The sequence below is a fragment of the Lithobates pipiens genome, unplaced genomic scaffold (assembly GCF_037356315.1).
Source record: "Lithobates pipiens isolate NorthernLeopardFrog02 unplaced genomic scaffold, aLitPip1_a1.2 Scaffold_25, whole genome shotgun sequence".
NCBI lineage: Eukaryota > Metazoa > Chordata > Amphibia > Anura > Ranidae > Lithobates > Lithobates pipiens.
This window is the reverse complement of record NW_027507787.1, coordinates 214,113,249-214,134,948: the sequence shown is the minus strand read 5'-3', so window position 1 is coordinate 214,134,948 and position 21,700 is coordinate 214,113,249. Positions and strand designations below refer to the sequence as shown.

Here is a 21,700-nt window from a genome sequence, read left to right as displayed (position 1 = left end):
ACTGTTTGCTATTAGCAAAACACTAAGAGAAATATCATATGTGGGAGGCAGGATATTTTGCACCAAAATGTCAGAAACCCTCTCCTTGCTTAAATGTCCTCTCTTTTGTTACTTTTTTTTTTTATTCAGCTTCCCCTATCTATTTAGAAAAATTTATTTATTCAAAAGCATCTAGGACAGTTTATTTGTTCAATATATTACCAAAATGCTTAAAATGTATCTCTACCTTAGGGAGTAGTAGATGTAGTATTCAAGTAACACAAAAAATGTACTAAAAGGATCAAAATAGAAATTGTATATATATATATATATATATATATATATATATATATATATATATATATATATATATATATATATATATATATATATATATATATATATATATATATATATATATATATATATATATATATATATATATATATATATATATATATATATATATATATATATATATATATATATATATATATATATATATATATATATATATATATATATATATATATATAAAAGCTTACCTGAAAAATATGTTTTCTATAAGTATATATCTTAAAAATAGGATGTGGATAAGGGAGTAGCAGACGTAGTAATACAGTAAAAAAAATAAAAATTAAAGGATCAAAATATAAATTGCATTAAAAAAAAGTTAACCTGAAAAATATGTTTTCTATGAATAAAGAGGGATTAAAAAGTTTACCTCTACCTTAAAACTGGGACTCGGATGAGGGAGTAGCAGATGTAGTATTCCAGTAACACAAAAAAATGAAAGGATCAAAATAGAATTTGTATGTAAAAAAAAATACAAATAAAAAAGTTAACCTGAAAAATAGGTTTTCTATGAATAAAGAGAGATTAAAAAGTTTACATCTACCTTAAAACTAGGACGTGGATGAGGGAGTAGCAGATGTAGTATTCCAGTAACACACAAAAAAAAATGGAAGGATCAAAATAGAAATTGTATGTTAAAAAAAAGCTTACCTAAACAAATATGTTTTCTATAAATATAGAGGGATTAAAAAGTTTACTCTAAACATTCCAATAAACTTAATGCACGTGAAAATTTTCTTTTTAAAAACAATAAAAAGTCTTTAGGTCAGTCAGTGAAAAAAAAGGAGAACATGTAGGCCTTAAAGCTAATATAATCTTATTTCTTTTTTTCTAGCTATGTCCGGTCTTGTAGTTCCACCAATGTAAAAAGTCACTTTTGTCTACTTGCTTGTAGCATCAAACTTCAGAAGAAAGCTTCAGGGGACACATTTAGTGTATTAAGGAGTACTGACGGAAACCAGTCTCTTCAGAACAAAAAAATAAAAATAAAAAATCACCAAGAAGCAAAATGCTACAAACTCTTTCTTTTCAAAGATTTTATTTGGACTAGTAGAAATCGACATGCAAATGAGCGACTTTCTCCATGAACAATTCCATTTTGTCGACTGAACATTTTCTCATATTTTTCAAGTTTCTCACTCCTGAAGAAGATGGGGAAAAAAAATCGACGCCTATTTTGTACAAAGTTTCTGATTACGTCTTGGCTATGTCTAGTACTTGCTATGTGTTGGGACAAAGCGTTGTGGATGCACCGTTCTGATTTATCATGAAACACTGATGAAAAATGCCTCAGAACATTTTTCCTTACTCATTACTAGACTCACAATGGTTGTGTATCTCTATAATGTGAAATATTTTTTTGTGGTGAAAAAGGGGGCCAAGGAGGTTTGAGCCATCAAACTGGAAAAAAAATAAATATATGAATCATTTAAATTGGGGGGAAGGGAGGGGAACTTGGGGGCGGGAAGAGGGTTTATCATTGCTTAACTTCATCTTAATGAAATGGAACTTTGTAACTTATTGTAGTTAGGAACTGTAACTTTGATATTGAAATCTCTTTGCCTTCAACAAGCACACTGACAGAGGAAAAAATGCTACTGTCTGTTGGTTCAAATATACTTCCACTGCTAGAGCTTCCTGTAAAGCAAGTGTGACCTGCAACATTTTTTTCAACTTCTTGCTCGCACTGTATACTATTGCATTCTTAGGCTACTGTGAAGTCTATGTTTCTTGTACCAGAAAATTGTCCTTTTGACTTCTAGATCCTTATTCCCTAATGTGTTTTGTATGTGGTTATAAAATTGTAGACTTTTGTGATTTTGCCAAAGTTGTAGCTAAATATTTATACACTTGTCTTGAATTTTTTTTTTTTTTTTTTTCAATCCACTTAAAATATTAGAAAGCATATTTTATTCCTTATTCAGTTTGATAAGGAATAAAATGGTCTACTTATATCTCAGACACTTTCTTTCACATGAACACTTGCAGTCACTAAGGGAATTTATTTTGTAACATATCAATTATAAATATTGTATTTATCTTTGAAATTTTGTATATTGCTTTCCATTGTTTTTTTTTTTTTTTTTTGGTCCATGTATGTATGTCTGTATGTATGTATTTTTGTTTTGGGGTGGGTGTCGACATGCTGAAAAATCAGCATTACGCCAAGAAAGGTTGCCTTCATACTGTATGTGTTTTTTTTTTTTATGAATTATGGTGTCTATACATTTCATTTGTACTTCAAAAATGTGCTATTGTTTAGACTTTCCGTCCTTTTTTTATTTTGAGGGAAAAGTCAAATTCATTCTTTATTTTTATATTATTTTTAAGTTATCTGAACAAATGATTTTTGAATAAAAGTTGTTTGTTGTATAGTCAAAAACAAAATTGTGCCACACGGCTGTAATTAATATTAGTAGAAAAATGTGCATGATATCCAGCCACAAATACAACAAGAGTTTGTGGCTGTATGTTTATTTTATTTCTTTTTTTTTTTTTTTTTTTTTTATAGAATGTAAAAGTCATTTTTGCTGCCACTCATATGACTTGCCACATAGATAAATTGTGCTTACTGGACAAATTACAGAGGCCTAAATTTTGAATTTAATTTCTCATCTGATATTTTGATTAAAAAATTGCCACATTATTTTCTCTGATGCCTTAAAATTATTTTTATTTAAAACTAATATTTTGTGCTATTGTATCACAGGATTACACCACAGTTTCTAATCACCCCGGTCATTAGGATGATTTGTGGTGTAAAACTATAAATAAATTTAAAGAAAGCACAATCCTGGGATACAACTATGTCACTCTTTTTTGCATCTATCTTCTGCTGCACTCTGCAGTTTCCTATACCATGCACTGTTTAATAGGTTTCATACAAATTCATAATAATACACAACTTTTTATATATTTTAAAGAGAAATATTTTGTAGTGAGACCCAGTAGCAAAGTCTTTTTAAATTGGGATGACCTCCTTGGTAAATGTTACTTATTAGTGCCAAAATCATAGTTTCTAGAGGTGATGGAATGGTTATTTTTTTTATTTTTTTTATTTGCACTAAATGCATTGCTGAACAGCTTTGCAGTACACTTTTGCAAACTGCAGCAGAATTACATTTACAAACAAAAAGGAGAGACATTTCGGTTCCTTTTAGGTGAAATGCGTAATTAAATGTGTTTTAAAATAGTGAAAGCTATGTTATAACAACATTTTAAATGCCTTGCACATTTATGTTGTGAAAGCCGAAAAAAAAAGGCTTCACTAAGTGGGAACACCTAGACACTTTTAAAACATGAAAAGCCTCATTTTTATTTTGTATAGGAAAGGTTCATATAAAGAAAAAAAAAAAAAAAAAGAGGTCATGTGTACATGTTAAAAACCATTTGCAAGTTATTTCATAAATGGAATCTGTTTGTGTTCTAGATTAGTTAGTTAATGCTCACATTGCTACATTGTCTCCCGACTGAACGCTTCACTAAATGGTAGATTTTACTGTTAAAAACCCTACAATAAGATTGTTTTATCTGTACATTTTTTCAGATATTTAACTGTATAAAATGTTCATTTTACACAATATTTAATTAAAGTATTTCTTGTCTGTGAATTTCACTTTTAGTAATTTTATCTGAAGTTTGATTATTAAAACAAAACTTGCAAAACACAGAAAACAAATGGAACGCTGGGGTTTCATTTATAAAACTTGTATCTCTGTCTTGCTTAAAAGAAAAGCTGTAAGTTAGAATGGCGCGCTTATTGCATTGGTGTTTTTTTATTAAGAATTATCAAGCCTGTCCAAGGAGGCCTGGTACAAGAAAAAAAAAGGGGTGTTGTTTTCCATGGTAACCAATCAAATTTTAGGTTTAATCTTTTTGCGTACTGTATGGAATTACTTTTAAAATCTGGGACAGTTGTTGGATTTTGTTCTCTGATGCACACGACCGGACTTTCCGGCAGACTAGGTCCAACGGGATCAGTCTGTAGGACAATCCGATCATGTGTGGGCTAATCTGATTGTTTTTCGTTTAAAAAATCCGATGGACCTAGAAATAGAATATATTTCAAATCTGTTCAACGGACTCAATTCCTATCAGGAAAACTGTTTGTCTGTATGCTGGTCCAACGGAATAGCTACTGGCTATTGAACTTCCTTTTTCAGTCCCGTTTACCTCATCATGGTCAAAATGAGTGCACTTAGTCCGTTCGTGTGTGGCCAAGTCGGTTCTTTCGTATAGTCCATCGGGACTCCGCCGAAAGTCCGCCGGGAAGACCGTCAGACCTAGTTTGCCGGAAAGTCCGGTTGTGTGTACGTGGCATAACTAGCACTAATGCCCCGTACACACAAGCGGAATTCTGCTCAAGCTTGGCTTACATACACATAGTCACACAAAAGTTCTCTGAACTTTCGACCGCCAAGAACGCGGAGACGTGCAACACTACGACGAGCTGAGAAAATGAAGTTCCGAGCATGCGTCAAATTGTTTCCGAGCATGCGTAGGAATTTTGCGTGTCAGAATTTGTACAGATGATCGGAATTTCCGATCTGAACTTTTTCCGGCCGAAAAATAGAGAACTTGCTCTCAATCATTTGCTGGCTGGAATTCTGCCATCAAAAGTCTGATGGAGCATACACACGATCGGAATTTCTGACCACAAGCTCACATCCGACTTTTGCTGGCAGAATTTCTTATCGTGTGCATGGGTCTTTATATGTTTTATATAAATCAGCCCAATTACATATTTTGTCTAAAAGGTTTTTTTTTAAAATTTGCATCAGTAAGTGATCTAGCTTAGTTTTAATCACAAATGTGATTTTCCACCCTGGTTCCTTAAAGTGATTGTACAGTCTCATTAACATAAATAAACAAAACACCTCCTTACCTCCTCTGTGCAGTTGATTTTGCACAGAGCAGCTCGGATCCTCCTCTTCTCGGGTCCCTCTTTGGCACTCCTGGCCCCTGCCCTCCAGTCAAGTGCTCCCCCCCGCACAGCAAGCAGCTTGCTATGGGGTCACCCAAGACGAGTCACAGCTGTGTATCTATTCAGACACAGAGCCCTGGCCCCACCCCCTCTCCCTTCTGATTGGCTTCTGAACTGACCTTGCTTGACAGACGCAGGAGCCAATGGACTCTCATGGACAAGGCTGGACAGAGATGGGGTTCAAGTAAGTAATTAGGGGGTGCTGGGGAGGCTGCTACACTCAGAAGGTTTATCTTATTGCATAGAGTACATTAGGATGAAACCCTTCTGCCTTTTCAACTGCTTCAAAAATGGAATATCCAGTAAAAATATATATATCTGGCTATGTCAAACCCTTAAGCCCCATACACATGGACCAAATGTCGGAAGACAACGGCCAGTGTCAGTCTGTCCGACAGAAGTTCGGCCAGCTTCTGTCAGATGTGCATGCTGTAAAAACCAGTAGCTGTCCGACTCCTGATCAATGCTCTCAGCCAATGGCAGAGAGGGCTGATCGGAGTGTTCTGGCAGGGGATGGTCAGAAAACAACAGCTCAGCGGTGAGATCACCAAACTAACCTCGCATGGTTGGTACAACGTCTCCAACCGGAGCTGTCAGTAATTTTTTTTTTTTTCGTGCAACTCGCCGGGTTGCACAAAAAACAATGTTAGTGCATAACCGGCATTAGTTCCAGCCTTGCTGTTAGGTCTCAGGTTTGTTTTATAACTGAGTGAGAACTAACTTGGGGTGCTCATGTTTTCAAAACAAGGGATGTACCTAGACAATATTTGTGATAAATGTCTCTGGAAAGTTAGCCCTTAGTAATGGATGCATGTAAAGCTAAAACTTTTTTTTTTTTAAGGGAAGTAGGGAAGGGCTTCAGCTCTGTAAGATTCTTCTCTTGCTGCCTGTGTCCCACTGAGAGTTCCCTTCACTTCCTGTCCTGGAGATACCAGAAGAATGAGAAGAAATCTCATTCCCTAAGTGAATGGAGTACTAAGTGAGTGAAAGTTGTCATAGGAACATGTGTCCCCATTGGAGGATTTTCCCCCACCTCTTGCCCTGGGTTATTTTTCTTACATTTTTGATTTTTCTTCATTTTCTTTCTCAGCGACAATGATCTTCAGGACAAATAAGTCGGCGAGTCTCTGCAGCTGGGAACACACCAGCAAAAAAAATATATAAAATACATGACCAAGGTTTTGGGTAAAGCAAGGAAAGGATAAAATTGTGACAATGTTTTCTGATTTAATACATTTTTATTGAGTTTTCTTAAAGCTTAATGTAAAGTTACCAGGTGGTCATAATCCAGCGCTGAAAGCCCTATTGGATAATAGAACGCCTGCCAACTTTTTATTGCTCGTTGTGTCCGTTTGTGAAATCTTTCTCTATTTCATGTCTATTGAATGTCTATTGGATGTGACAAAACAAGTACTTTCTTTAGTGCTGGTAGCCTGGCACTGGTGGGGGTTTTTTTTTGGCACGAGGTGGCTAACATAGGAACCAGCATAAATATTATAAATTGTCAAAATTTTATCTTACACTAAAGCACCTTCACAGTCTTCTAAAATGAGCCCTTAACGTTTTACCTCCTGTAAAACAACCTCCTACAGCAAGCCCCCCACTCTCAATCCCTCCAAAACTTCAACTAACCTCAAAAATGGGCTCTTAAAGGGTAACTCCACTTTTGTGGGGGGGGGGGGGGGGGAATAGCAAATAAAGAAAATAATAATATAGCGTATACAATTGCAACACAAGTCATATTGTAATTGAATGTTATTGAAAAATACCTTTCCTTTCAATCTGCAGCTCTGTAATTTTCTGAAAATGCAATGCAATACTAGCCCATTATGCTCCATTTACCTGCAAACAATGTCTGCAATGTCCTCGCTGGTGGTCATGTCCATCTTCATCTCCCTTCCTTCCGGGGCTGTGGACTCCGGCTCTGCGACTGGCCAGAGTCATGTGACGTCACTCCCACACATACGCGTGGGAGCCAATGGTCACGGCACAGGCCCTATAGAAATGGCATGATCGTGCCCTTTCTTTAGTGCGCATGCGCTGATGACGTCAGCGCAAGTGTATATGGTAAATATATCCTAAGACATGCAGGTTTAGGAGATATTACCTGTAGGTAAAAGTGGTATGTAACGGCTTGCAACCACTTAAAAGCCTGGCAGAGCTTCAAAACCTTCCCCATTCTATCCAAAATGAAAAAGCAAAAAATGGTTTGAGTTGGGCTTTTAATTACAGTCAGATTTTAGAGAATCAAGTTTAAGGGTTTAGTAAAGGAGTTAAAGTTAGGGCAAAAGAGTTAGATTAGGGCGAAGGTTGAAGGGTTCATGTAGGGTTAAGTAAAGATTTAGGTTAACTGCATAGGGATCATTTAACATTTTAGATTTAAAAGTTAGTTCTAAGGGTTAGGGTTACTTTTTTAATTTAAATCGTTAGTTTAGGTGTTATTCAGATTCAGATCTATGCAAGCGGTAATGCATGTGAAAATCCACTTTTCTTCACAGAGCACATCAACTCAAGGTACGTGTGTTAGGCCTCATTCACTTGGGGTGATTATATCCATGTCCCGTGTAAAGCTGTATTTACCCACATGGGGATGCACAGGGGTTTTCTGCATCCCAATGCAGGCACGGAACACATGTGTATTGTTGTGCTGTTAAAACGTGGCCCTGCACAAGGCATGGCTATAATCGCCACCTGTAAACAAGGCCTTAGTAAAAATAAAAACACAGGTGTTAATACACTATGCATTGTGGTGCAGGGGCATTATTTAATGTGCCCCGCACACACGATCGGACTTTCCGACAACAAAACCGTGGAATTTTGTTTGAAGGATGTTGGCTCCAACTTGTCTTGCATACACACGGTCACACAAATGTTTGGCCAACAATTACAAACATAGTGACGTACAAGAGGTACATGATATCTCCATTACGAATGCTAGTTTTACAAGAGTGCTTCCGGCTCATACTTGATTCCGAGCATGCGTGAACTTTTGTGCGGCGGATTTGTGTACACATGAACGGAAAGTCTGACAAAAAAGTTTTGTTGGAAAATTTAAGAACCTGCTAGCCAACATTTGTTGGCAGAAAGTCCGACAACAAATGTTTGATGGAGCAAACACATGATCGGACTTTCAGCAAACAAGCTCATATCCAACATATTCCTGTCGGAAAGTCCAACCGTGTGTATTGGACATTAGGCTCATCGAGGGCTCTTCAACATGAATGGGCCTTGTTAACATGTGCATAGCTGTGCATTATCCGTTGGGGATGGGTAAAAGTACAACCCCAAAAAAGCCCAACAATTTTATTTAGCAGGGAGAAATATTACAGTGACACGGTGCAATGTAAGCTGTGAAACATCATAATTGCAGTGGCTAATTAACAATTGCAGCAACAATAATTCAAAAATATGTTCCTATTGAAAATGTCTAATACTTTATCCTTAGAGTATACAGCAGGGGTGCGCAACCTTTTGAAGCGTGAGGGCCACTTAAGTGAACTGGTAACCGGTCGTGGGCCACAATTAACTATGGGGTTTTACTGCCCCCAAACTGCAAATGTAAACATGCCATTACTATATTGAGCCCCCTGTAAGGCTGCTTTCACACTGATGCCCTGTGGTAACTGCACTGAGCCATAGACTTGTATTACATCTTGCAGGTATGGTACTCTTTTAAAAAGTGCACTAAAGCCATAGAATGTTATAGAACTCTATGGCTCAGTGCAGCTAACCCACAGGAAAGCCACAGGTGTACTGTACTGTACCTGGAGATCAGTGTGAAAACAGCCTAATAACTCTTTTTTCTGAGTGCTAATATGACCATTGTAAAAGTGTAGTGTATGTGATGTTTAAAACACTGACCTTTTCCTCTTCCAGCTTTTTTTGGCATCACTCTCCAGGCTGCTAAAAAGGTGCCAGGTGAAGTACAGTTGGTATCACTCCGCCTGGGACAGGAGCCGTCACTGCAGAGGAAGCATTGGGTTCCTGCGCTCTGATGCTTGGGCATGGCGGGTCGGCAACCTGTCAATAGCAATCTGGGCTTGCCGCACCACTATCCCAGAGCTTGGTGGAGCACTTCCTTGATTTGAGGTTGCGGGCCACATCAGAGGGCTCCGTGGGTCACAGGTTGAGCAGCACCCCGGTGTGCAGTATGTCTAGCCAAAAACGTTTTTCTTTAGTTTTGGATAAAGTGGGATAGGCCAAAATCCTTGTCAGGTTTGCGTACTGTCTAGGGCTTTGCTGGAGCTATAGTCCCCTTCACTTACTGCTCCCCAGTTTCAGTGGTTTTACTAGGCACCAAATGAGGAAAAATATGTAGCAGCAAGACAGACTAGAAAAATGCATATTTTTTTTGTAGAGATGGGGAAGGCTAGAACCCTGTGAGCTTTTTATTGCTGTCTGTGTTCCTGTTGCAGAAATCCCATCACTTCTGGTCTGGGTAAAGCAGTGAGAGGAATTTTAATAAATCCATGGATAGATGTAAAAAACTCTGCATTGGTTTAAATTCTTCCACTTGTTTACCCGGAACTGAAAAAAAAAGCTTTGCTGGAATCACACTTTAAGCCTTAAAGGGTTACTAAACCCTCACGTTTTATTTTTTTTAAATAACAAACATGTCATACTTACCTCCACTGTGCAGTTAGTTTTGCACAGAGTGGCCCCGATCCTCCTCTTCTGGGGTCCCTCAGTGGCGCTGGTAGCTCTGCCTCACAACAAGTGGCAACGTCAGAGAAGCGCTCTCCTTGGTGAACATCCATGCGGGCCACTCCCAAGTCCAGAGTCTGCGTCCTTAGACACATAAAGCATTACTCTGCATTTTATTGACAGTAGCAGGAGCCAATGGCTGCGCTGCAATCAATCTATCCAATCAGGACACGAGACACCAGCTGGAGCTAGTGTGCTTGTTCCTGGCCAAAGAAACACAGGGTTCAGGCAAGTATAAGGAGGGCTCTGGGGGGCTGGTACATGACAGGAGGTTTTTCACCTTAATGCATAGATTGCATTAAGGTGAAAAACCATGAGGGTTTACAACCCCTTTAACTTGGTTCTCAGTGAACAGGCTGCTTTGTTTAGGCTTTAAAATCAAAGATTTCAAAAAGTGTCCATACCTTTCATTTTCATCAAGGAGAGTATAGAGGACACCATTTCGACATGTTTTTTTTTTGTAGTTCATATGACTCCACCTCCTGCTACATCAATTCTATCTGTCTTAAAAAAAAAAATATATATATATATATATATATATATATATATATATATATATATAAAGAATATGCAAAGCCGCGCCAACCCTTCCCTACATATATAATATAAATGCAAATTAAAAACTAGTACAGTTAAGTAATAGGTTTCAAAAAAATGTGAAGGTGACCAAAAAAAGCCAAAAATGGCATAAACTAAAAATACAAAGTCCAATTTAAGAAAAGTTCACAGGTGAATCCAAATGACGGACATAAGTGTTCTTAAATGACAGCACCACAGTGGTTCAACACTTTCCTAGGCGCGTGGGATACCCGTCACCATATATTGAATGCGCTTACCAGAAGATATATGGAATGAAGCATATATAAATGATAAATGGATGACGTCCAAGTTAACTTTCCTCAGCTGGGTCAGCACTCAATCCCTTAGCGGTGATTCCAAGGTAATAATCTGTTCAGTGGTCTCGATATGAAACACTCAGAGGCCCACAGGAGAAAAAGGGACTCTCCCGCACAGCGTTCGGCTCCCGTCTATCCCAGCCGCAGGTGAGAGAACTGTAACTAGGAATTACAACCCTTCCCCCACAGCCCTGTTGGGTGTCATATCACATTTATTGCTGCTGCCTATTTTTGTTAGTTTTGTCAATTTCACACTATTTATCCTAGCGCAGTTTACATTTTTCCTATTTTTCATATATATATATATATATATATATATATATATACAGTGGTGTGAAAAAGTGTTTGCCCCCTTCCTCATTTCCTGTTCCTTTGCATGTTTGTCACACTTAAGTGTTTCGGAACATCAAACCAATTTAAACAATAGTCAAGGACAACACAAGTAAACACAAAATGCAATTTGTAAATGAAGGTGTTTATTATTAAAGGTGAAAAAAAATCCAAACCATCATGGCCCTGTGTGAAAAAGTGATTGCCCCCTAAACCTAATAACTGGTTGGGCCACCCTTAGCAGCAACAACTGCAACCAAGCGTTTGCGATAACGTGCAATGAGTCTTTTACAGCGTCCTGGAGGAATTTTGGCCCACTCATCTTTGCAGAATTGTCCTAATTCAGTTACATTAGAGGGTTTTCGAGCATGAACGGCCTTTTTAAGGTCATACCACAACATCTCAATAGGATTCAGGTCAGGACTTTGGCTAGGCCACTCCAAAGTCTTCATTTTGTTTTTCTTCAGCCATTCGGTGGTGGACTTGCTGATGTGTTTAGGATCATTGTCCTGCTGCAGAACCCAAGTTCGTTTCAGCTTGAGTACACGAACAGATGGTCAGACATTCTCCTTCAGGATCTCTTGGTAGACAGCAGAATTCATAGTTCCTTTTATCACGGCAAGTCTTCCAGGTCCTGAAGCAGCAAAACAGCCCCAGACCATCACACTACCACCACCATATTTTACTGTTGGTATAATGTTCTTTTTCTGAAATGCAGTGTTCCTTCTACGCCAGATATACTTGGACACACACCTTCCAAAGAGTTCCACTTTTGTCTCATCGGTCCACAGAATGTTGTCCCAAAAGTCTTGGGGATCATCAAGATGTGTTGTGGAGAAATTGAGACGAGCTTTGATGTTCTTTTTGCTCAGCAGTGGTTTTCTCCTTGGAACTCTGCCATGCAGGCCATTTTTGCCCAGTCTTTTCCTGATGGTGGAGGCATGAACGCTGACCTTAACTGAGGCAAGTGAGGCCTGCAGTTCCTTGGACGTTGTTCTGGGGTCTTTTGTGACCTCTTGGATGAGTCGTCGCTGCGCTCTTGGGGTAATTTTGGGCGGCCGGCCACTCCTGGGAAGGTTCACCACTGTTCCATGTCTTCGCCATTTGTGGATAATGGCTCTCACTGTGGTTCGCTGGATTCCCAAAGCTTTGGAAATGGCTTTATAACCCTTTCCAGACTGATAGAGCTCAATTACTTTCTTTCTCAATTGTTCCTGAATTTCTTTGGGTCTCGGCATGATGTGTAGCTTTTAAGGATCTTCTGGTGGACCTTACTGTGTCAAGCAGCTCCTATTTAAGTGATGCCTTGATTGTGAACAGGTGTGGCAATAATCAGGCCTGGGTGTGGCTAGAGAAATTGAACTCAGGTGTGGACAACCACAGTTATAGTATGTTTTAACAAGGGGGGCAATCACTTTTTCACACAGGGCCATGATGGTTTGGATTTTTTTTCACCTTTAATAATAAACACCTTCATTTACAAATTGCATTTTGTGTTTACTTGTGTTGTCCTTGACTATTGTTTAAATTGGTTTGATGTTCCGAAACACTTAAGTGTGACAAACATGCAAAGGAACAGGAAATGAGGAAGGGGGCAAACACTTTTTCACACCACTGTATATTATACAGGATTCACATAGCTCCAACAGTTTGTGCAGCACTTTACAAAATAAAGGTAGACAGTTCAGTTACAATAATACTAGCTGAGGCACTTAGGTTATATATGTTTAAAGATGGGTCCTGAACAATTTATTTTACATTTTTCGACCACCATTTGGGATTAAAAGTTTTATAAATGTTGGCCGATTTTTGCATCCATACTTCCGCAATCCAGAATAGCCATGCATCATATTAAAAGGCAGTGGAAAGTTAATATTCCTCATGATCATACTTGTTCTATGCCAGTGGTCACTCAAAGCACTCAAACCAAAGCATTACCATGAGAGCCATAACAGGTATTCTACTAAAAAGAGGTCACCATTGAAGGCCCACATATTTTTCTAATGACAGATGTGCTTTAGAGAAGACCTTTAGTCAAAGTATCACCACCAGCCATCTTCACGGCAATGCTTTATTAATGTTAGAGTGGTAAAATACTTTATTGCCTGAGTAGACCTTAGATTATGGATTTGTCATTGAGGCATTTTGACTGGTATAATACCAAAATAGTTGTAATGCACAGCTTTAAAGGCATGCTTCAGTCATCTCTAAAAATTAGACCAATAAGAACCATACAGACTAAACAGCTCAACTAAAGAAAAATAGTAATCTATTACGCCCAACTGCCATTAAACGGGGCACATAAAAGGGTCTGGAGAGTGGTAGGGAACACCAAGTAAAATGGATGCAGCTCTTCTCAAATTAGGTCTTGAGATCCTAATGCACGTATTAAAACAAAAAACGCCTCCATCTAGGTGTAGCGATTTATTAAAAAAGTATAAAAGACAATTAAAATGCACTCACTAAAAAAAACAGCTCAACTGCTGGGGATTTGACTGTGGATCTCATGCTTGAAAACTGTTCTGTAGCTAGTAATCTGGTATTGGTGGGAACACCAGCTGCAAAGCCATGGGAAAAGACAGACTACGTATGGTCATTCCCACCCACATAGATTTATCACTGTCTGTCAGAGTTAGAAAAGGAAGAAGTACAGAGATTCATATGAGGAAGAGCTACAGTCCAGATGGGTGCAACAAACTACATGGGCATACAGTAGATTACAGTGAGTGAACTTTCACATGTTGCTTGGAATTGTGACTTAAAAACAAGTAAGGAAGCACATAAGAATGCTTGCTGTATCTGATGTCTCCATCATAGTGTTGAGTGAGCTTTTCTTCCTGTGCAGTGTGTTGGACGGAAAAATCTTTACATGAAGCATAATCAATGAACTTTGCTAATTAGAAATCAATGCTTCCTTGTAGTTATTGTTCCATGAATGACCGAGTTTACATTTTTACAAAGGTTCTGGGAGAAATAGAGAAAGCGCGTGCCTAAAACACCCAATCAAATTAGAGACAACATTGCTCCTAATTTTCCTGTCTATGACTATAACCAAAGTTTTATCACAGTAGACATTCAATACTACTTAGATCACTAAGAATCTTTATGCTAATAATTTGTATAAAATGAATATTTGTATAGCTCAGACACTTATTTTATATGGCTATCAATTTCAATACTATAGTATTTTATAGTATTAAAGAGAGGGTGTTGACTAACACACAGACATGTGGGGTACACAGTAAATAGTATGCTTTGTACTCAGGAGCACTTTGAGGTCCCATAGCATCTTCCCAGGCCTGGAAAGGGAAACAGTAAGGCCTTGGCTCTATGTACAGAGGAGTTCAACAAGATTTGACTGCATGCTAGTTCCAGGGTGCTCACAACAGTGCAAGTGAAGTACAATGTATTTAGCTCCACTGGCCTGAAACCAAAGAGCAATCCTTTTGATAAAAATCAGTCACATTTGCACAGAGCCTTCTAATGCCCTGTACACATGATCAGACTTTCCAATAACAAAACCGTGGAATTTTGTTTGAAGGTTGTTGGCTCCAACTTGTCTTGCATACACACGTTCACACAAATGTTGGCCAACAATTACGAACGTGGTTACGTACAAGATGTACAAGACCTACGACGAGACTATAAAAAGGAAGTTCAATAGTCATGTGATATCTCCATTATGAACGCTAGTTTTATGAATGCTTCCGGCTCATTTCTAATTCCGAGTATGTGTGAACTTTTGTGCGATGGACTTGTGTTGCTGACGGTTGGAAAGTCCAACAACAAAGTTTTGTTGGCGGAAAATTTGAGAACCTGCTAGCAACATTTGTTGGCGGAAAGCCCGACAACAAATGTTCGATGGAGCATACACGGTCGGACTTTCCGCCAACAAGCTCACATCCAACATTTTGGGTCAAAAAGTCAGACCGTGTGTACGCGGCATAAGACTTTACCATCTATGAATAGGTACTGCACATGCCATACATTCATATTGACAGGTTTTCTTTATGCTACCCAGAGACTCTTGAAATCACCTTTTACCAAATCAACTGCAAATTAACTTGTATGATTATACTTACCAAATATGTATGTTTATTAGTGGAGGAAAGCATCATGAAAGGGACCAGATATTATGTGAGCTGCCTTCACCTCAACAATAGTGACAGGCCATTCACCTCATAGCTCTAAGCTACCTGTGGACAAGTCCTATTCCTTAAACCGTCAGTCCATGAACTGATATCTCAGTGCTCAGTAGATGCTGGAAAGATAAGCACCAAATTGATTCCTGATTCTTTTGGGGACTCTGTCCTATTTGCTACTATGTCCATAGTACTTTAATTAGGACCCGGCCAGTGCACTATTTGGCACAGCCACTTTTTTATTTATTTTTCCCCCACTGTCACCTTTCACTTTTGTGTGTGTTTTCTCACGGATGAAGGGTGTGAGTCCTCAGGCTTACCCATTAGTCTAGGGGGAGGATGTGTGGCCATCCAGTTCCTTCCTCCCCTGCCTCTGGGCTTTCTCTCTTTTCGGGAGAGCTCCCGCGACTTAGTATTCAAGGGTGGCTTTGGCTGCCTTAGAAGAACGGGGTCTGCCAGGCATTCTGTCTAGGCAGAGCATGTAAACCTATGTCTCCGTCAGGAGCCTTGCGCCCCGGGGGTCAGGGTAGAGGTCTTACCCCATTTGGGGAGCTGGACTGAAACACACCCTTAAGTGCATTTTTTAATGTGTGTTTCACATGCATGTTTTTTGTCCACTTACGTCTTTTTTCTTTCTAGGTTTTGCACCACCGCAGACTTAAAAAAATAAATAAAATATTGAGTAACAAAAGGAGATTCAGAAAACACTCTTAAGTGGAAAACACCACATACTTTAGGAAAGGTTGGGACAGGGCTAAGAAATATAGCAGAAAGATCTCACTGCTGCAATTCCCCAGTTATGTAAGAAGCTAGGGTGACTCAGCTCACCACTAAGCCCCTGTACATACGGTCGGACATTCTGCCAACCAAATCCGTCGGATTTTGTCCAACGGATTTTGTCCGGCGGATCTTGTCCGAAACTGTTGCATACACACGGTCGGATTAAGTTGTCGAAAAATACGATCATTCAGAACGTGATGACGTAATATTGTTACGATGGGACTACGTTCAGGCTAGTAGCCAATAGCTTTGATGTAGGAATTTGATCTGAGCATGCGTGGCACTTGGTCCGATCAAAATTCTCTACACATGATCGGAGTATGTCCGATCGAACCAGTCGGATATTCCGACGGAATCAGTCCAATGAATACCACACACGGTCGGATTATCCGACAACACGGTCCGATAGGACACATTCCGACGGATTCTCCGACCGTGTGTACAAGGTCTAAGACTTAGACTGCCCCTAACATTGAAATTTAACTCTTAGGCCAAAACTGCCAATGTTATTTCCCTAAACAAGACAGGCAGGTCCCTAATCCTTTAAGGGAACTTGTGTTGAACTCTTCTTCCAAAAACACTACTTGTCTGGTTATCCTGTTAATGCACAATTCGCAAACAAACATGGAGATAACTAATTCAGGTTGCAAAGGTTGCATGTTTGCTTGGGATCTATGAGTTATATAATGAATATGCTAGGAAGAGAAAGTAGCATTTTCAGAAGCAGGTCAGGATTGATGGCCTCTGTAATTCCCTCAGCACAGGTTTCCTAAGATACTCTACTACCACTTGTGTCATCTACGCTCCTTTAAACCCATATATTTGTATATTCTGAGAATGTACTAAAAGATCTTTAAATAAGTTGTAGGTTGTTTGAATATTGGCATATAGAATGGCCACAAGTATGTATTGGTTTCTAATTAGTAAACCCTATTGATTATATTTCATGTAAACAATGCTGTATCAATGGCCCGTGATGGTCAACATTCATCAAAAATGATATTTATCTCTATGAGGGTGTGCATCTTATTCTGCATGCAACTGACATATATTTGTCTCTCCACATAAAGAATTCCCAGTATGTGTCATGTGTGGCTAAAGCTTGCACAGTTCCATGTAATATAAAAGATAAAGCTATCCATCCAGATAAATGCTGCAGATTATCATGGGGATCGTTAGTTTTTCTGTAGGCATTAACTGAAGACAAAGTCAAAAACATAAATGTGTGGGCCAAATGACAAAATTAATTTTTTTCACCATTTAAACTCTTAAGACTGGACCACAGAGAATAGCATATCTGTAGTAGGTCTAGCATCACCACAGGATGGTCTCGCTGGGTGTTTATATACAGTTGTGCTCAAAAGTTTGCATATCCTGGCAGAAATTGTGAAAATTTGGCATTTATATTGAAAATATGACTAATAATGCCAAATAACTGTCTTTTATTCAAGGATAGTGATCACACAAAGCCATTTATTATCACATAGTTTTTTGGCTCCTTTTAAAATCATAATGATAACAGAAATCACCCAAATGGCCCTGATGAAAAGTTTACATACCCTGGAATGTTTGGCCTTGGTACAGACACAGAGGGTGGCACACACAGGTTAAAATGGCAATTAAAGGTTAATTTCTCACATTTGTGGCTTTTTAAATCTTTTTAGTGTAATGTCTATGTATAAATAGTCAATCAGTTTGTTAGCTCTCATATGGATGCCCTAAGCAGGCTAGACAGGCTAGAGCCATGAGGAGGTAGAAAAGAACAGTCAAAAGACCTGCGTTACAAAGTAATGGAACCTTACAAAGATGGAAAAGGGTGTAAAAAGATCCCCAAAGCCTTGAATATACCAGTCAGTACTGTTTAATCTCTTACTAAGAAGTGGAAAATTCGGGGCTCTTTTGACACCAAGCCAAGGTCAAGAAGACTAAGAAAGATTGCAGCCACAACTGGTGGAAGAATTGATCAGGATACAAAGAAAACCCCACAGGTAACCTCAGGAGAAATACCTACTGCTCTCCAAAAAAGAACGTGTGGTTGTTTTTAAGAAGCACAATTCAACGATATTTGAACAAAAACGAGCTGCATGGTTGAGCTGCCTGAAGGAAGCCTTTACTGCCCCAATGCCACAAAAAAAGCCCAATGAGGCATGTCAAAGTGGCGCGCTCTGTGATCGGCGAGTCCGTGAGACTCGCCTGATCACCGATCCGTGTAAGGGGTCGATCCCGACCCCTTATCACGTGATCAGCTGTCAGCCAATGACAGCTGATCATGTGATAGAACGGAGCCGGTAATCGGCTATTATTCCTCCTCGCGCTGACAGCGCGAGGAGAGAAAAAAAAAGCTGATCGCCGGCGGCTGTGATCGGGACATCAGTCCCGATCACGGCCATCAATACAAGGGACCACCTGCCACCTGCCTGTGCCCACCTGCCTCCCGCAGTGCCATCCTGAAATAAAATAAAAGCAAAAGTAAGTGCCCCCCGTCAGTGCCCCCCGTCAGTGCCCATAGTGCCCACAGTGCCACCCACAGTGCCACCCACAGTGCCACCCCACAGTGCCACCCAATCTGCCTCAAAGGTGCTGCACCCCAGTGCCGCCCATCAGTGCCCAGCAGTGCCGCCCATCTGTGCCCAGCAGTGCCGCCCATCAGTGCCCAGCAGTGCCACCTATCAGAGCCACCTATCAGTGCCACCTATCAGTGCCCATCAGTCCCATCTATCTGTGGTACCTATCAGTGCCCATCCGTGCCACCCATCCGTGCCACTTATCCGTGCCACCCATCCGTGCCATCTTATCTGTGCCCATCTTTGCCCATCAGTGCCGCCTTATCTGTGCCCATCGGTGCCGCCTTATCTGTGCCTATTAGTGCCGCCTTAACTATGCCTATCAGTGCCCACCGGTGCAGCCTATCAGTGCCCACCAATGCAGCCCATCAGTGCCCACCAATGCAGCCCATCAGTGCCCACCAATGCAGCCTATCAGTGCCGCCTAATCAGCGCACTTCAATGAAGGAGAAAAATGACCCGTTTGCAAAATTTTATAACAAACTATTAAAACATGATTTTTATTTTTTTATTTTTTGCATCTTTTTTTGTTTGTTTAGCAAAAAATAAAACTCCGAGCTGTAACTAAATACCACCAAAAGAAAGCTCTATTTGTGGGAAAAAAATGATAAAAATTTCATTTGGGTACAGTGTTGTATGACCGCGTAATTGTCACTCAAAGTGCATCAGCGCTGAAAGCTGAAAATTGGTCTGGGACTGAGGGGGGTTTAAGTGCCCAGTAAGCAAGTGGTTAAACACAACCACCATCTTTTTCCAGAGCAGCCTGTATTTTTCTTTGTATCCCAAACAATTCCTATGGCAGTTGTGGCTGAAATCTTTCTCGATCTACCTGAGCTTGGCTTTGTATCAAGAGATCCCCAAATTTTCCACTTATTAAATGATTGAACAGTACTGACTGGCATATTCAAGGCATTGGATATCTTTTTATATCCTTTTCCATCTTTATAAAGTTTCATTACCTTGTTATGCAGGTCTTTTAACTGTTCTTTTATGCTCCCCATGGCTTAGAATCTAGCCTGCTTAGTGCATCCAAGTGAAAGTTAACAAACTCATTGACTATTTATACACAAACACTAATTGCGATTTAAAAAGGCACACATGTGAGAAATTAACCTTTAATTGCCATTCTAACTTGTGTGTGCCACCTTCTGTGTCTGTACCAGAACCAAACATTCCAGGGTATGTAAAATTTTCATCAGGGCCATTTGGGTGATTTCAGTTATCATTATGATTTTAAAAGGAGCCAAAAAAAAACTATGTGATAATAAATGGCTTCATGTGATCACTATCCTTGAATAAAAGACAGTTTTTTGGCACGATCAGTCATATTTTCAATATTATTACCCAAATTTCACGATTTCTTCCAGGGTATGCAAACTTTTGAGCACAGCTGTATCAAATAGAAGATTAGGAAGATTAAATGTGGAGAACATTTTTAGTAGCTGATTTCTACACAAACATGAGGTGTCTTCTTTGTGCTGATATGGATTGGTCTGCTCCAGTAGCTTGCAGTCACACCAGAAAATGACCAGAAGCTGCTGTCTCTCTCTCTCTCTCTTTAAAGTGTTACTAAACCAACAACAGTAAAATCAGTCTGTATATGCAGTAAATCATGCTTGTTAAACTCACTGTGGAACCTAAGGGGTTAAGCCTTTGCATTGTGTTAAAAGGACGTTTGATCCCGTATGCACAGATCCTCCTCTTCTTCCACTGATTCCAGAACAGGTCCGGATAAGACAGAGTTACTGGAGTCAGGCTGCACATGCTCAGTTTGGTGTGTATTGCTAGAGAGGTTTTTTTTCTTTGTAGAGTGCATGTGTTCATAACAGGCCAAACAGCACTGTCTAGACAGAGTGGCAGGGGTCATTGATCCTGATAGTGCAGCCAGTGCTCATCAGTGCAGTATGACAACTCCTCCTACAAGCTTTAAACAGGAACTGATAGAAGTCACAAGACTGCTATATACTGCTGATGAGAAAAGGTGCTTAGAAGTTTATATCTACTAAACTATGGCAGTTCCATGTTCTGTGTACTGTGGGAGACCAGATAGAGTGAATGCAGGGCCCTGGGTTTAGTAACACTTTAAGCATGAATTAGATACATGTGTACATTTCATCATGATCAGAACTACTTTTTTATTATTACTTCATAATTTTCATTATTTACATTGTTGTAAACTCTTACATATACCCACTGAAGTGACTAGCCTCAAGACATATAGAGATAAAACAAATCCTCTTCTGTAAGTTGTACCTGTTTATCTGCAGCCCTCTCTTTTCCATGGCTTCCTAAAGTACACATTTAACACAGCAATTCTGAGCTCCAAAAGGCCGGGGGTGGGCATCTGATGTCACACACTGCACAGCATAGAACAGGAAGTGTACTGTTCTCTGAGACCCGAGTGGAGGGAATGGACACTCCCTCCTCTACACTGTCTCAAAGGAAAACATGCACATCTGAAGCTGTCAATCACCTTCTGTGTGCTGAGAGGGGCAGGGCCATCTCCTGGGATAGCCTGGTGTTGGCACAGACTGTCAGAAGCGACTCATGCAGATAGCAGAAGAATGACAGAGCAGACATAAATCACAGTAGGTGCTTTGGATCAAGGCAAGTAGACTCTATAGAGGGATATGCTTTGTCACTTTTCATTTAAGAAGTTTACAACTACTTTAACTACCTCCAGCCCGCTTGCCATAAAGTAAAATGATGGCGAAGCGGAGTCAACTCTCGTTCTGGGGCAGCTCACAAGCCACGGGGTGCAGCGCGACCCCAATCTCTGTGAACAACTGAATGTAAATACAGAAGTGCCATATTTGCCATATTGACAGAGTGTGAGGCGAGGAGAGCCGATCAGTGGCATCTCCTCGCAGGAGAGACTGTAAAGATAAACAGGGCACTAATGATCAGTGCCCTGATTGTCAGTGCATCCTCAGCAGTGCCCATCAGTGACACCAAATAGTGCCCAGC

General features: G+C 39.7%; 1 protein-coding gene across 22 annotated transcripts in view; it reads left to right on the top strand.

Moving 5' to 3' along the window:
• EBF3 (EBF transcription factor 3) overlaps positions 1 to 3,944 on the top strand; it is a 214,631-nt gene extending 210,687 nt beyond the window's left edge. For 12 of the 22 annotated variants that reach the window (XM_077455521.1, XM_077455524.1, XM_077455539.1 and 9 more), the window contains one exon: positions 1,169 to 3,944. In XM_077455521.1, the coding sequence (XP_077311647.1) occupies positions 1,169 to 1,200 (32 nt within the window). In that variant the 3' untranslated portion in view covers positions 1,201 to 3,944. The remainder of the gene's footprint in view (positions 1 to 1,168) is intronic. The other 10 variants (XM_077455527.1, XM_077455525.1, XM_077455519.1 and 7 more) reach the window with 1 other exon arrangement.
• The last annotated feature ends 17,756 nt before the right edge of the window (positions 3,945 to 21,700 follow it).